Source organism: Squalius cephalus (assembly GCF_949319135.1).
Source record: "Squalius cephalus genome assembly, chromosome: 3".
Lineage (NCBI taxonomy): Eukaryota > Metazoa > Chordata > Actinopteri > Cypriniformes > Leuciscidae > Squalius > Squalius cephalus.
This window is the reverse complement of record NC_137124.1, coordinates 36831471-36846931: the sequence shown is the minus strand read 5'-3', so window position 1 is coordinate 36846931 and position 15461 is coordinate 36831471. Positions and strand designations below refer to the sequence as shown.

Sequence of the window (15461 nt, the reverse complement as noted above, 5' to 3'; positions counted from 1 at the left end):
TTGTTTAATATTCCTGAAAGAAAATGTGCAGTGACAGGAAGTGGGGAAGCGGGGAGAAGGCCAGAGGCAAACACTTAGAGTCGCTGCTGCTTTGTTAGTGTCTATTTAATGCATCTACCGAACTTTTCGCTGCAGAGGTTAGAAAAAAAAACAAACAAAAAAAAAAACACGATATTGGTTTTTTGCCTGCTGTTTATATTTTTTTTTAGAGCAGGGGTCTTCATCCTTTTTCAGACTAAGGTATTCTTGGACAGAGCAAGGAGTTACATATTTTATAAAACTGAGTTAGTTTAGACATTTAAAGGGATAGTTCACCCAAGAATTACTCACCTGGAAGTCTTTCCAAACCCTTAAGATTTTTGTTCATCTTCGGAACACATATTAAGGTATTTTTAAAGAAATCTGATACCTTTCTGTCCCTCCGTTGACAGCCATGCAACTACCACTCTGATGCTTCAAAACGTTCATAAAGAGATCGTAAAACCGTAATCCATGTAAATTGAACGCTTTAGTCCACATTTTCTGAAGAGACTCGACCGCTTTATATGATGAACAGATTTAATTTAGGCTTTTATTTACATATAAACATTCATCAACTCGCACATTAATTGTGGTAAACGGAAGCTCAAAGCATGTTCGCTTGACGTGCAAGAACCAATGAGGTGTTATGAAACATGTTCGCTGATCAATGTTTATTTGTGAATAAAAGCCTAAATTAAATCTGTTCATCATATAAAGCAATCAAGTCTCTGTTTCCTGTCTTTTCACTATTTCACTGGTTTTCTACCTGATGAATTGTTGAATTATGTTTCAACTAACAGCACACAAAGACTAAACAGCGGCATTGATCAGCGTAGGATAACTTGAATAAGTAATAGGCTGAAGAGTGAGACAGAAAGAAAGAATGATGGGAGGGTGGAAGGATCACTTCTCCTCCATTGTCTTCTCCTCTTTTTTTCCCTCTGCTTTCACTTACCCCGACAGGAAGAGTCAATGGTTTAATTACAAGGCTCCAATGCTAGTTAAATTATCAAAATTTAATTTCAAACTTTCAGCTCTCTCTCTCTCTCGTGCTCTCATTTTCTCTCGCTCTTCCCGCCACTCATTTAGCTCAGAGACCATATGTATCCCTTATCTCAGTGTATTTCATTGGGATATGAAGGACAAAAAGTCCTCATATTGTTTAACCCAGCTTTCCTCTGGTAGAGGAGTTAAATTAGGATAACAAATTCATTTTCCTGATTAAAAAGTCCTAAAGGGTATCAGTATCCCTCTGTTATGCTTTGATAACAGCAGAAAACAAGTACAAAAATAGAGTGTTCATCACTTGATTTCATGAATATCTAGTTCACTTTAATGAAATGAACCATGAACCATTCCTATTTTAATTTGTCTCCCTACTCTCTTTTACGCTGCATCTCAGCACAAACCAAAAGAATTTGTCTCCCTTACTGGCCCGCCGTCAGTCATCTCCTTCGATCATGCTGTCTTTTGTGCCATTCCTCAATTGAGACAACCCAAGAGGAAGAGAAAATGAAAATCAAAGGTTCAGAGCGCAGAGCACAAATTCACACGAGCCTCTGTGTTCCAGTTTATTACTCCTATGTGCATCCTTTCACCTATTTGTTCTTTAGTTACTTTGAAAAATGTGTGTGTGTGGATCCATGCGCTTGTTTATTAGCCTGTAGCCATGTGTTCCATTCTATCTCCCATCGGGACCATACTTGCTCGTCTTGTCCTGTTTTTTGCTATAAAGTAAACCACACAAGGAGACTTTGATGTCCTTCAGACCTCCGCCGCTATATTTAAACCACATTGCCAAGTGTGGCATCTGTACTTACTCCTGTGGGCATTGAACTTACTATCCTAACATTTTTTTGTTTATGTGAGAATCCATTAAACAAGTGCTGTGCAGCTCATTAGTATTGTTTTGTTTATGTTTTAGCTTCCCTTGCTGAACACTGCTTTCAAGCTTCATATATTTACTACTTAGAGAGAAAGAGAGCAATTAATCCAGTTGATGTTTGTGTCGTTTTGTAGCATGTAGCGCAGTGCGCTAATCCAACTAGTGCCACAGCAAAAGTACTTTAACTGAGAATGATTCCCCCCCCCCCCCCCCCCCCAAAAAAAAAAAAAAAAAAAAAAAATCTACCCATCACCCTCTCTTCTTCGACCTCTTCAGTCCAGTGACCCCCAGCAATCTCTTCTCTTGTAGCCGTTTCGCCGAGTGACCTTCTCGGTGGTGAGCCAGCCCCAGGACCCGCACCAGGGCTCGCTGCAGAGCTGCTACGACAGTGGCCTGGAGGAGTCGGAGACGCCCAGCAGCAAGAGCTCGTCCGGCCCCAGACTAGGTGCCCTCCCTCTACCCGAAGACGCCTATGAGAGGACTACGCCCGATGGCAGTGTCGGTGAGGCAGAGCATATGGAAAATGGTAGGGGCAAACACAAAAAAAAGATAAGTCAGAGTTAAGTTAAACAGCTAAATAAGAAGAGACATACTCATCAGTTAACAAGATAGGGAAATTCCCACAAAAGGCCACACACTCAAACACCGCTGACACTACAGTTTTACAGATCCTGGGGTATACGGAGATATGAATAGAAAGGACTGAATTGGCGTTGTCTTGCACGCTAAGTGTGATTGTAGTGTTTATTGTGACTGGATCAACATCTCATTAGCGTTCTTGTAGATTTATATATATATGCCATTCGTTTTATTTATTTTGCTGGTTATTCCAGTGAGAGCTAAACGTTGTTTAACGTAGTATAGTCTAAAAGTTAGCCTGACAACTCAGCAGGCAGCTGACTGTTTTTTCTTGTAGCATCGGATGAGGTCAAGGTTGCTTCATTGGAGACGTAGCTCATCGTATAAACATTAATTCAAAAGAGGTTTGCTTGTGTACCAGATAATAGGATACAAATGCATCATTTTCTTTGCTTTTACTGTGCTGTGGCGAGTTACAAAAACATTTGATTTCTAGAAACAGTTTTCGCTTGAGTAATTTTGGCCATTTTTCAGTAATCACAGTCAATTCGATATGCCGCTGTGCCTATCACGCTCTTTATATTGTCGGAGTTTAACAGGTGAAAGGGCTTGAACAGTAAGAGCATATATCTTGTTTCATTGCGGCTGAGTTACCTATCCTCTGTAGAAGCTCTCTGTGGTCAACAGTTACCTCCATTGTTGATGACCAGCCAACCAATGTTGGTCTCTATCAATGGAGCCACTGTTGGGGTGGTATTTGGTAGCAGTTGTCGAACATTAAGGGCTGTCTTGTCTACATTTGATACTTTATCAGCAACAGGTGTGTATTGTGTGAGCTCAGCATGCCATTTTCTCTGGAATGTCTGTTCTGCTTGCTCATCGGAGTACATGTTAGTAGAGCAGGAGCGAGTGTTTCTCTTAGAGTTAAGTTATCAGGTCCATATTTTGCTTTGCGTATTGTGTTACCTCATTGAGACCAGTCACTAAAACATCACGGTTTGTAAAAAAGTCAAAGGTAAAAACACCTCACAAATGGAGGCTAGACTGGATAAATTGCTTAAAAAAATAATAGATTTTTAACTTTATCACTTGGGAGAATATTGGCCTAAATGTAGATTAAAGGGGGAAGCTGTTTAGCCCACTTGGTGCGTAGGATCTAAAGCCTTTTGCATTTAGACAACTCTGTGCCAAATTAGCCTCAATTAAAGTCTGGCTTTAATTCAGACTAAGCTAAAAGTAATTGGTCACTAGGAGATCAATGCAAGGCTGATTAGATCAAAACTGTGAATTTGGCCATCAGTCAGACCCTCTGTCAGAGAGGAAATTAAGGAAACATATGCTGATGGGTATCAAAAAGCTATTAATAGTGGTTCTTTCTCATTTGTGACATACATAGCTTATATTTTATTTGATCAAAAGACGTTGTCATTCCATTGTCAATAGTTCTAAGGTTAGGGAAGTTAACGTCGTGATTGCAAGCACACACATTGTCTTTGATGTTTTATTAGTAATTATTTAGTGATCCATTCCTCTTCTCACCCAGCTCACTGTCGGTCTCTCCCATTTTCATTCCCCCTTGCCACCTCATGTCTCTCCCTTTTCCCTCTCTTCCTGTTCCATTCTATCTTTCTTGTAAGATCTTTCAAGGGCAGATACAAACAAACAGATGAATCACTTTCTGATAAATAAAAGAGATGCCTCACCCTGTGCTCCCAATCTTTAAGAGAATCAGTGTGTGTGTGTGTGTGTGTGTGTGAGCTGGGGGGTTTAGAGAGGGAGATATATGGGGAAAACAGAACAGTCAGGAAACTATGTTCGGCTTAGAACTGAGCAGAAGTGAACATTAGTACAATAGCTTATGCATTCAATGCAGTTAGAAGTTGACGGTGGAAATTTTCAAAGCTGATATGCTCTGCTGAGCTCATGCATTATCAAACATCACACTCGGAAACTAATATACACTCAAATACAGCCGGTCACACTTGCGACCCAGCAAAGTCGCAGTCAATGTCTCTTTCATGACAGAGATGTCCTAACGTTTGTGTGTGTGTGTGCGTGTATGTATGTGTGTTTGGGATCTATAATTGGCTTAGGCATGCTGTGGGTTAGTTCCGCTTTGACAGTCTTTTGGGTAGGTGTTAGGTTCGTTTAAGGCTTTTAATGCTCTCTCAGGGGACTTAGACAAGATCCAAACTCACTCTTGTGTGATCACACCTCTTGAGCGTGATTTGGAGATATTTACCTTTCAATTCCATTTAAAAAAATACAAAAATAGTATGCTAAAAATACATACGTGGGTCATGTCATGTATATACTTTTGAGGAATTACTCTATCTAATCTAAGGTGATATAATGTGATTAAACAGTTTAGATTAATATACCTAGTTAATATTATTTCCCATCCCTAATCTTAATATGTATTTGCAAATAGGCATTTTCCTACCATGTTCATGATCAAATTTATATTTAGTAAGGTAGTTATCCTTTGACAGATGCTTTTATCCATCCCGGGATTTACATTTGCCTAAATTCATTAGGGTGATGGAAACCTGAATTACACACACAAACACACAATCTAATTCAATTAAATAATTATATAGATCTCCTTTAAGTTCATAGTCAAAACCATTCGTTTTATAAAGAATATGCATCTTCTAGGGGTTTATATGATATGCTCATATGTGTTCTGGGGAAGTAAAAATGTTTTTAAACTAAAACAAGTTATTTATCACCTAAAATGTATTTTATTAACTTGCTTGAAAAAAAAAAAGAAAAAAGTTTTGACTTTTTTTTAGCTTAGTTGAAGCACTGAGAGCTGTGCTTAAAATGAAGGTCTGTCTTGCTCCGTCTGTAGCACAACAAGACGGCAAAGAATGCTGCAGGTTTTTCCATGTTGAAAGGGTAACATTCTCAGTGTCCTTCTCATGGAAAGCACTTAATTAAGTCAGTTAAATGGCAGTCATTGCCCCTCACAGTGCTGCTTCCCTAATGCTGTATTACAGCTCTGATAACCTAGAGTCAATTAAAATATGGACGGGAGATCATACAGACGCACACACACACACACCCCTGCAGTTAACAGATGGGCATAGTGCCATCACTTGAAAGAAGGAATCAGTGATGGTCTGTAATTGTGGTCATTATGCTTGTGAAGGATGTGTGTGATTGGGATCCTGGTGAGGTTTTTGTTGTGAGTGTGTTTGTTTGTTTTGGGATTAAGGTCATGGCAGGAACTGGGCGTCCCCCTAATGAAGATGCCCTGCTGTGAAGATGGGTTTTCCAAAACACACGCTCTCTCTCTCTCTCTCTCTCTCTCTCTCTCTCTCTCTCTCTCTCCTCTCTCTCTCTCTCTCTCTCTCTCTCTCTCTCTCTCTCTCTCTTCTCTCACTTTCTCTCCAGCTCTTTTTCAGTCTCTCTCTCTCTCTCTCTCTCTCTCTCTCTATCTCTCTCTCTCTCTCTCTCTCTCTCTCTCTCTCTCTCTCTTTAGAGAGAGAGAGAGAGAGAGAGAGAGAGAGAAAGAGACTGATTGACTCTCAGGAAAAATCACGCTCTTCGACTTGCTCGTTGTCAATCGATGATCTTCCAGTCAATACATTTGCTCTACTCCTCGCTACTTATCTCTTCCTTCTTGCTCTCTTCGCTCACCTGTGCTGAACCATGGGACTTCAATGGTTTGTCTGCTTTCAGACATCATCATTTAGATGTTATTATCTTACTCTGTAGTTTCATTATGCCAGACAGACGAACAGATAGACAGACAATGTTGTATTTCCCTTTAAAACAGTGGAGCTCCATTCAAGCATTTGCCAATGATAAAGATAGCCTTCCTCTAGGGGAACACTGTGCAAAAATCTCTGACCACCGTTTGAACCCTGGAGACGTCTGTCTCTGGAGTGTGCTTGTTAGGATTTAAGTGTTTCTGTAATCTTATCATGACTGATACTGGATGTATAATGTGTCTCAAAGCAAGACAAGTGATCTAGCTGAATATAATCAACAGCTTAGATCTTAGATCAGTAGAGCCCAATATTAGTGCAATTGGAAAAAAATTAGAGCTGAAATGATCATTTTAGACCTGTTTATGAATCTATACAAATGAGAGTATTCACTTGCTGTGTTCCAGATATAGATAAAGCAAATTGTATAGTATTAGTTTGATATACAGTATATACTTATAGGACCCAATACATTGTGTTGTGTTTTAGGCTTAATGCAAATGTCAAATGATAATGGATGTGTATGCATGCATGTATGTATATATACTGTATATATATATAGGATAATGTCCTAAGATTACAAGTAATTTACATAGAAAAGGAGGGAATATTGGTCATTTTCTCATCAGAAAGAGGAAGCCCCAACTATTTGCAGCAACTTAATAGATACCGAACAAACTCGCTTTTTTGTTAATAATTTGTTAACTGTAGAATTTACTTGTACTTCAAACTTCGTTTGTCTTACCAACTTGGCCATTAGCAAACAAACAGATAAATAAATAAATAAACAATGCGTACACACACTTCATTAGAGAAGCCGAATACAGTGGGCCAGATGGCAATGCCAGTCGCTTTTAATTAAAGCTATTCATATTTCAAGAGCTCGGTAGAGCCTCAGTCCAATAAACCTCATTTTTTATTTCACCAGAACTCAAGCGAGGCCGATAATTGTAGGGAGAGAGAGATCACTACAGCAATAACAAGCATCACAGGCCACCTTTACTGGCATTTGCATTCATTAGAAAGTTTGTGTGTAACCTTTGCTAAATTGTTGTTTGGACTTTGCGGCTTTGGTTAGTTTGGGACACTGAGAGCGGTTGGGTGTGTTGTACAAATGTCAGGTCGGCATGCCTGAGACTCAAGGTCATTTGTTATAGTCACACAGCGCTAAAAAGTGTTAAAAGAGCTCTTCTTTATCCGAAAATTGGAATCAGGTTTAGGATTATAGGCAGGTTGCTACACTTGTAAGGTAGACGTGTTTTGCGGTTCATCTTATTTTGCTAAAATATACACTTGTGTATTCTGTCTTTCTGAAAAACAGTCACAGAACATTGCACAGGATTATTAACACCCAAAGCACAAATACTAAGTTGTGTTTCAAACATTCCTGTCTCAGATTCCTTCCACAAACAGGAAATGTGCAATTGGTTGCATTGTAGATACTCGTCTCTGTATTTGTGAGCATAAAAACAGGTCTGACCAGTTAGTTAGTGGTTCGAATTGTGTAACCATGTCATATTTTACTTCACTCAGCAATTCATCTTCCAGTCACATTTGGATGAGACTGTGAGGACGTTTAGCGCTAGGAGGTGAAAACGTGCAGATTTTCTTAATCAGTATGAAACAAAAACAAGCTCGCCCCGCTGGCGTGTGTAAACTTCAGGCTTTGGGAGTTCAGTGAAGTGGCAAGTATTGTTCAGGCAGAGTGCTATACTAAAATCCACACTAAACAAGCAGTATTTCACTTGCATTTCCTGCCAAGTGTTTGTGCGTCACCTGGCTTTTGTGAGCAGGTGGACCCTTCCTGAACACAAAAACACTAAACAATTTAGAAGCTTTGCAATTATACAGGCATTCCTGATGTCTACAACTGAGCTGCCCTCTAAGGTAAAAAAAAGAAAAAAAAAAATTCTGTCTGGCTTTGGCTTCTGAATTGTGGCTGCTTTGTTCCAACAGCCAAATCACCCACAATGCTGCACCTCAGGAATGTGTCTCTCATTATCTCAAATAATTCTAATTTATAGTTCAAAGGGTGAGAGGGAGTTTAACAACAGAGTTAAGAGGGTGTTTAACTAAATTATGAGGGAATAAATGTTCAAGCACGTAATGTTTTTGTCAACAACGTGTCTGCTAATTTAGTTTGCTAAATACTATTATTTAGATTTTGCTCTTTGGATAAGCCAATTAGTTTTATGTTTCAGTAAAGACATTCATCAGTGGACGGAGACGTATTAGTTATGTTATGCGTTATATTTGCATGTTTTTCGGTATATTTGATTGACAGTGCTAACCTTTGGCATTTGCAGCAGTTAGTTTCTTACCTTTTGATGTCCTGTTGTCGCAGCCAATCGCTCCAAGAATTCCCAAAGTACTCTGACTGGAAAAAACCCAGGGGAATTATGAGTCAGACTTTTGCTGAGTTTGTTGAAAGACTCCCAAGCTCCAAGGCTTGACAAGCCTTGGAATACATATTCAGTATTCCAAGCCTTGTTAAAAAGAATCGCACAATAGCCTCAAAACATAGAAGCTTTAGTGTTTTATCTGTACTGCAGCCAAAATGTAGAGAACCATATATCCCCGATATAAAATTATGCAGCTCTTTCATGGAAAAAAAAAGTACTTTTAACCTATACAGAGCTGTGTGGAGAATAGTTTGAATATTTGTTTGAATTAAAATGTGAAGTATTTTACTGGGGAAAAAAGCATGAGGGTATGGCTTACTCTCTGTGGTCAAATGCATTTTCTTTACTGCTATTTTTAAGTTCTCAGAACATTAGGATAATTGTTGAAGGCTGTTTCTTTGAGTGCTCTTATTAAAATCCAAGGCAGGCATTAGCGGAGATGGCCACAAGACCTTTCAAATAAATGAGACGCTCACCATCACTTTGTGGCAAGACTTTGAAGTACCTGCAATCACATCAGGTATCGGATCAGCTTAATTACCGAGCTGGAAATTAAGCATGATAATGCGAGAATGGAGGAAGAGAGAGAGAGAGAGATAGGAGAGAGAGAGAAGAGATTGTAGGGCGTGGGTGAAAAGTCACAGAATCTGTATCTTAACACTGAATATCATTAACGATCTAATTGCCTGCTAGCCATGTCACATGACTGCTGTTTACACCAATCAGACAACACCACCCATCTATGCTTAGCTAAATATGATGGATCGCTTTATGGTGAAGAGAGATTAACCGCAGCCGTGAAGGTACTTTCACTCTCAGCTTCTGTAGCCCCCTAATATTTCTTTCTCTCGCTGCTAAATGTGATCCATTCTGGAAGGTTTTCCAGCGGTCCCTTTGGCATTGGCCTAGTATAAATCTGCCCCTGTTTTGAGATGTATGAGTAGCCTACCACACTACAGCGAGAGCTCGAGGCGCAAGAGGAGGAAGATGCATCCCTGCAGCACAAGCAGTAAAGCCACTGAGGCCTGTGGCAGTCTTTTCTTCTCTTCTTCCTTCCTTTCACTTGTCCTCCTCCGCTTTTTGTCCTATTAAACAAGAAACAGGCTAGTGTTTTGCCCACCGAGAGAATGAATGTAGGTGAGGCAGAATGAGCGTGACATGCACGTGTCAAATGGTGGCATTTGGGAGGTTCACCTCAAAGCTCTTGCTGTGCCTCTGTCCTGCACCTTCTCAGCGTGAACCGTGACCTTTTGCGAACAGAAAAGCTCCCAAACTATCACTTTTAACGGAATAAATCCCTTTCTTTCTAAAAATAAACAACATAAAATCGTGCAGCAAACAGACAAAAAGAAACAATTCTGTCATAACTGTTCAAGTCATGCATTATGGCAGCATTTCCTTTTCATCAGCATCTAAATGTTTTCCAAGCAAGTGCCTTGATGTCTAGAAATTGCATGTCAATTGAAAAACAGTGCAAGGTCAGGGAAAGAAAAGAATTGTGGCGGCAGCTAGACAAATACAATAAACACCTGACAGTTCAGGGAATTATTTTTGGCATTGCTTTTCATTGGGTGCCTGTTGTGAGGTGAATATGCATTGGCACATAATTATTGAAATGTCATGTAAAATATGCCTGGGGCCTGACAAATCTCATTCAAGTCTCTCCAACAACTGCGTGTTCCCCACTGCGTTTCGACGGTTTAGTCTTTTTCAGGCTGCAAAGTAGACGCACGGCCACTAGAAATGCCGAAAATGCACACAAGTGTTCACCCAGACCTCACAGAGAGCCAGGTGATGGCAGTGTTATGTCAAAACAGTAGATAAAACTTTTCTACTCATGCACATTTAACCTCCCACATTCCACAACACACAAAGGGGCCGATTCAGCAAACAAAAGAACAAAAATGTTCAGAGGTACAAAGAGCGCAGACTTTGAAAGAGGGATGAGTGAGCCCTAAAGGGAGAAAAGATTGTTTTTCATTATGTAAAGAGAAGCCGGCATAAAATATTCCAAGACGCAGACAATTACCTCAAGATCACATGACTCTGACAGAAAAGACAGAAGAAATGGATTTCTAGTCCTTGCCGGAAAAAAGGATTAGCAACTTGAACAAAAAACAAGGGAGACACACCTGGTTTTAGGGGCCTAGAATGTGAACAAAAGGTGTGTGTATGCGTTTCAAGGCTTTTGTGTGGTTACTCTAAGGAAATAATGACTAGCCATGGGCAATACGAGGCTGGGCCGTGGAGGGAGTTTACCAGCACCCGTGGCTCTCTGAGTTTAGCAGCGGACTTCTTTATATTCTCCCCATCAATCTAGCCTTTCGTTTTCAGAGGACTATCAGATTGTTTTCCTTCCTTGTATCCTGTTGTTCTCCTTCTCATGTCACTATCAGTCTTTCCTTCTCTCTCGCTGTTATACTTAAAAATTAAACATCGACAAATCTTTCTTTCTTTCTTTCTTTCTTTCTTTCTTTCTTTCTTTCTTTCTTTCTTTCTTTCTTTCTTTCTTTCTTTCTTTCTTTCTTTCATATTCCTCCTTAGGCAGAATATTTGCAGTAGTGAAGGGGGCTGTGGTGGTTGGATTGACATAATGATAAAAACCACCCACACTGATTTAGAGCCACAGTGCTCGGATGATCTGACAAAACCGGAGAGAGGTTTTAATCCGTAAGATGGGCTCCTCAAATCCACTCACAATACCCCCAAACAATACACCCACCCCTGAGGATGCACACACACAAACACAAGCAGAAACCAAGCGACAAATTGGAATTGAATTCTGCATAAGGCCAAGGCTCAGCAAGTAGGCCATGGCAAGAATATTTGTGTCCGATTTATCCACGGAAAAAAATAGAATGAAATGACTCCCCCTCCCCACAAAACCCCCCATTCGCTGTGCACAGCCTAGGCCTAATCTTCAGGGCTTTTTGATGGTCAGAGAGAAAGGAATGATGATAAACAGATATAAGCACTAAAGTCGGGCTCCCTCTATTGTTTTGTTTAAGCTTTGTTCTCTTTTGCTTCCTCTTTTCTAGTGTGTTTGTAATCACAGAGGTGGCTTAATATGCAGCGGCCACTGTTATGAAGGAAGCTCTGTTCTGTAGAGGCCTTGCATACGGGTGAGGATGTTTTGCTAACAGGTGCAATGCTAGCAGCCTCATTTGTCTTGAACACACAGGGGTGATTTATTTGATAGCACAGGTTCCCTTCGGAGGAAACCGCTAGCTCTGCTGTTACTGAACAATATGGCTGACAGTGCTGCCTGTATATATTTAATATTGTGGTAGTCTGCTTTGCTAGGCATCCTATTAGTGTTGAGGGTAATGTGTTACTCTAATCACATTATTTTTCTGCAACAAAACAAGACTATGATACACTTTATTTTAAAGTGCCCGTGTTACAGTGTAATTATACATTTAGTACTAAGTAATTAGTAATAACTGTTAACTAACTTGAACTAACAATGATAAATATTTGACAGCATTTATTAACCTTTGTTGTGTTAGGTAACAAACGTGTTAATGTTAGTTCAAAGTGCTTTCGATCTTAAAAATGCATTTGTAAATGGTGAGATATGTTAACTAATGTAGTTAACCAGTGTTAATAAATGAAACCTTATTGTAAACCATATTGTGTTACCATTTTTATGTCAAAACAAAGTTGACAATGTCTAAAATATGTATCATACAATACATGTTGGATAAAACCATGTTTTAGCTAACAAATTGTCATGAATTATCAAATTGAGCATTTTTCCCAAAATGGAAAATGTGTGTCAAATGAAGCTTTGCCTCCGAATTCAGGAAATTCCATTACAGGTATTAACATTATACAATTGCAAAATGATAAAAAGTAGTTTTATGTTGGAGCCAATAGCCTTGTGGGCAGCACAACATATAGCGCAACTGCACATCTGGTGACCCGAGTTTGATTCCCGGCTCGAGGTCCTCTGCTGATCCTGTTCCCCCCTTCATCTTCCTGGTTTACACACTATAATGTCCAGTAAAGCTATAAAATGGCTGAAATATAACTTAAAAAAATAGTTTTACTACATTTATATTTTCTGAATATTAAAACTTGTCCTCGCTAGTTGATGAAAATGTGAATAATGCACAGTAGAAACAGTCTTTGGAGAAAGATTGTGGTTTTATTTATTTTATTTTTAAATTGAAAAGTCATATTTCTATGACCCTTTCTAACAGACACACTAGTTTCAGTTAATAATAAACATACATAGAATGTACACGTGTTTGCTCAAACTGTGCTGAAATTGACAAAGCTGAATGTAGTATAGAAATGAGAGACACAAATCAAATTTAAGGACAGCAAAATTGATTGACAGCAATTTTAAAGGGGTGTTTTTAAAGTTTTCAGTCATGTCACAAGAAAAGAAACTACATGACTAAACCCAGCCTTGTCTTCACAAGGACTTGAGTGTCCTAATGGTTTTCAAATGTTCACGGTCATCACCATTACTTGGCAAATTGCCTTTTTTCAACAAAGACGTGACTTGGGTAAATATTTTCCTCTAATTATGAGTAGACGTCAGACTAGCAGAAGCAGGCTAAAAGCCTTCCACTGGAGACATTAATCAATGCTAAAACAACATAGACACCACTTTCACTTGTCTGTCTATATGACAGGTCTCAAACCGCAGGTTGACTTCTGCTGACTTCAGACAGTGCCATGGCAATGCAGCTAGGTGAACTATACGACTCTAATTCAAAGAGTGAATGAAATAATTGATGGTCAGAGATTTGCTTTCAGGGTGAGGCTGAGGAGTAATTGGCCACTTTTTAGAGTCGTCGAAGAAAGAAAAACTGAAATAAATGATGGGAGAATCTAAACCCTGTGTTTGTGCAAGGTAAGACATGCCAGCGAAGCATTCGTCAATATAATTCCTTCGCCCCACCTCACCTTCCAAATCACCTCTAAATCTGCCTCTTTTTTTATTATTATAACAAAGAATGAAAAATGGTACCATTTTAATACCCACCCATTTTTAATATTAATCAAATTGGTCACCAGATTATCCGCCGATTTTTGGCTTGGAAATTGCATTTTCCTTATGGTCTACATTTGTGCTTTTTCTTCCTCTTCCATCTCCCATTCCATCCCTCTTTCTTGTTAATTTCATTTTGTTTTATGTGCATCTGTTAAGCTTGGATTACTTCTGCTTATCCAACACTAGCTGTTAAATCTTCCTTCTTGTTTCTATGTAATTTTTGGCCCCATATATAATCTGCACATATAAATTAATCCCACCCCTCTCCCTGGCAAAGAAAGAGCTGATGGAGGCATTGCAGCGTTGGGAATATAATGCTGTAGAAAAAATAAATAGTTTTAAAGCTGACTGGCTCTAGGTGTGTTTAAGAAACTGTAATAACAGACGTTCTTTAGGTGGGATTTACAGTGATGCATGTGACAGTGTACAAAAGTCTCTTTCTGAGTTTGCAGCGGGGCCCAGAGGAAAGACACTTTATCTGTACAAGGTGATTAGGAGAGAAAGAGGTTTACAGTTTATGAGCTCGCAAATCTGCTCTCAACTCCGGTTGGTCTTTGGTCTCTGTCTGTTTGCGGGTTGGAATTACTGAGGAACATCTTCCCTAAACCCACAGCCACGGGCCCTGAGCACCTCCGTATTTATAACTGCCTATGATGGTGAACTGTCAGGAGAAAAGAGACTCTGCAAGATGGCTGCCAGTGGAGAGTACATTTAGAGTTCCTGCCAGATGCAAATTCATCTCCAGCCTCCATCCAAAAGTCGGCATTGTAAAATTGGGTTTAACACTGTAATTTAAACCTAGAAATAAACAGAACTGTTAGGATTTTTTTTTTTTTTTAAATGAACATTATGACATAAAATGAGTTGTATATATTTAGTATTCTGAAATAATATCCTATTTCAGGTCACTAAGAAAATTTGTGACATTGACCATGTGAACTCAAATCATGCTGGATCATTAGTTGTTGAGTTCATTGTCATTTGAGCAGTGGTTCTCAACCAGGGGTTTGGGGCCCCAAGATGACTTACAAAACAAGCTTTAAAATAATATATTTTAAATAAGAAAACAAGATATTTCTTATTTTAATTCACCCGTAAACTTCTGAAATGCAATTATAATTATTTTAGTTACTTATTTCAATCTGGGGACACTCCTTATTTCTGCAAATATTACCTTTGCATATCGTTGTGGACAGTACGGGGAGTCAAAAATGTTGAGAACCAATGAACTAGAGGGACAGACCGAATATCAATAATAATTCAATTCCACTTTTCTAGGTAGAATTTTCACTAGTGATCTAGACTTTTGGACTTTTCTATCCACGAAAAGTGGCATTAATCATCATCCATATTGACATGACTCAAAACAAAAGCCTGTGACGCGTTTCCGCAGTTTGCGTCTCAGTTCTTGGATAATTATTGCACCCTTTCTCCTCTCTCCCCCGGTAGCTCAGGTGGTGCCGTCCCTTTTGTAATCATCTGTTTATGCCGCATTCTTTAATATCGTTCCTCCAGTAATCAGTCTGCCCACCAGTCCTGTAGAACCGCTATTCCTCCTGCCTGCCATTATTTAATTGCAAATCGTCAGGAGTCGGTAGTTTGGGGATATGGATGTGTCAAAAGCTTCGGAAACGGGAGTTTTCTCGACATCCAATTAACAAATGCTCATTTATCACATCGAGGCATCACAAGGGCCCGCCGCCACGCATGTTAATAATAGTATCATAAGCAAGTTCAAAACTCCCATGCTGTCTGTGCTGGGGCCCCAGCAGGTCACTTTGCAACGTTCATTAGAGAAGAGAGAGAGAGAGAGAGAGAGAGAGAGAGAGAGAGAGAGAGAGAGAGAGAGA

General features: G+C 39.4%; 1 protein-coding gene across 1 annotated transcript in view; it reads left to right on the top strand.

The window, feature by feature from the left end:
• The window catches only part of pcdh7b (protocadherin 7b), a 120903-nt gene that overhangs the window by 60204 nt on the left and 45238 nt on the right, over positions 1-15461 (top strand). Inside the window, 2 exon segments of the mRNA XM_079867999.1 lie at positions 2216-2362; positions 2364-2432. Coding sequence (XP_079724125.1) covers positions 2216-2362; positions 2364-2432 — 216 coding nt within the window.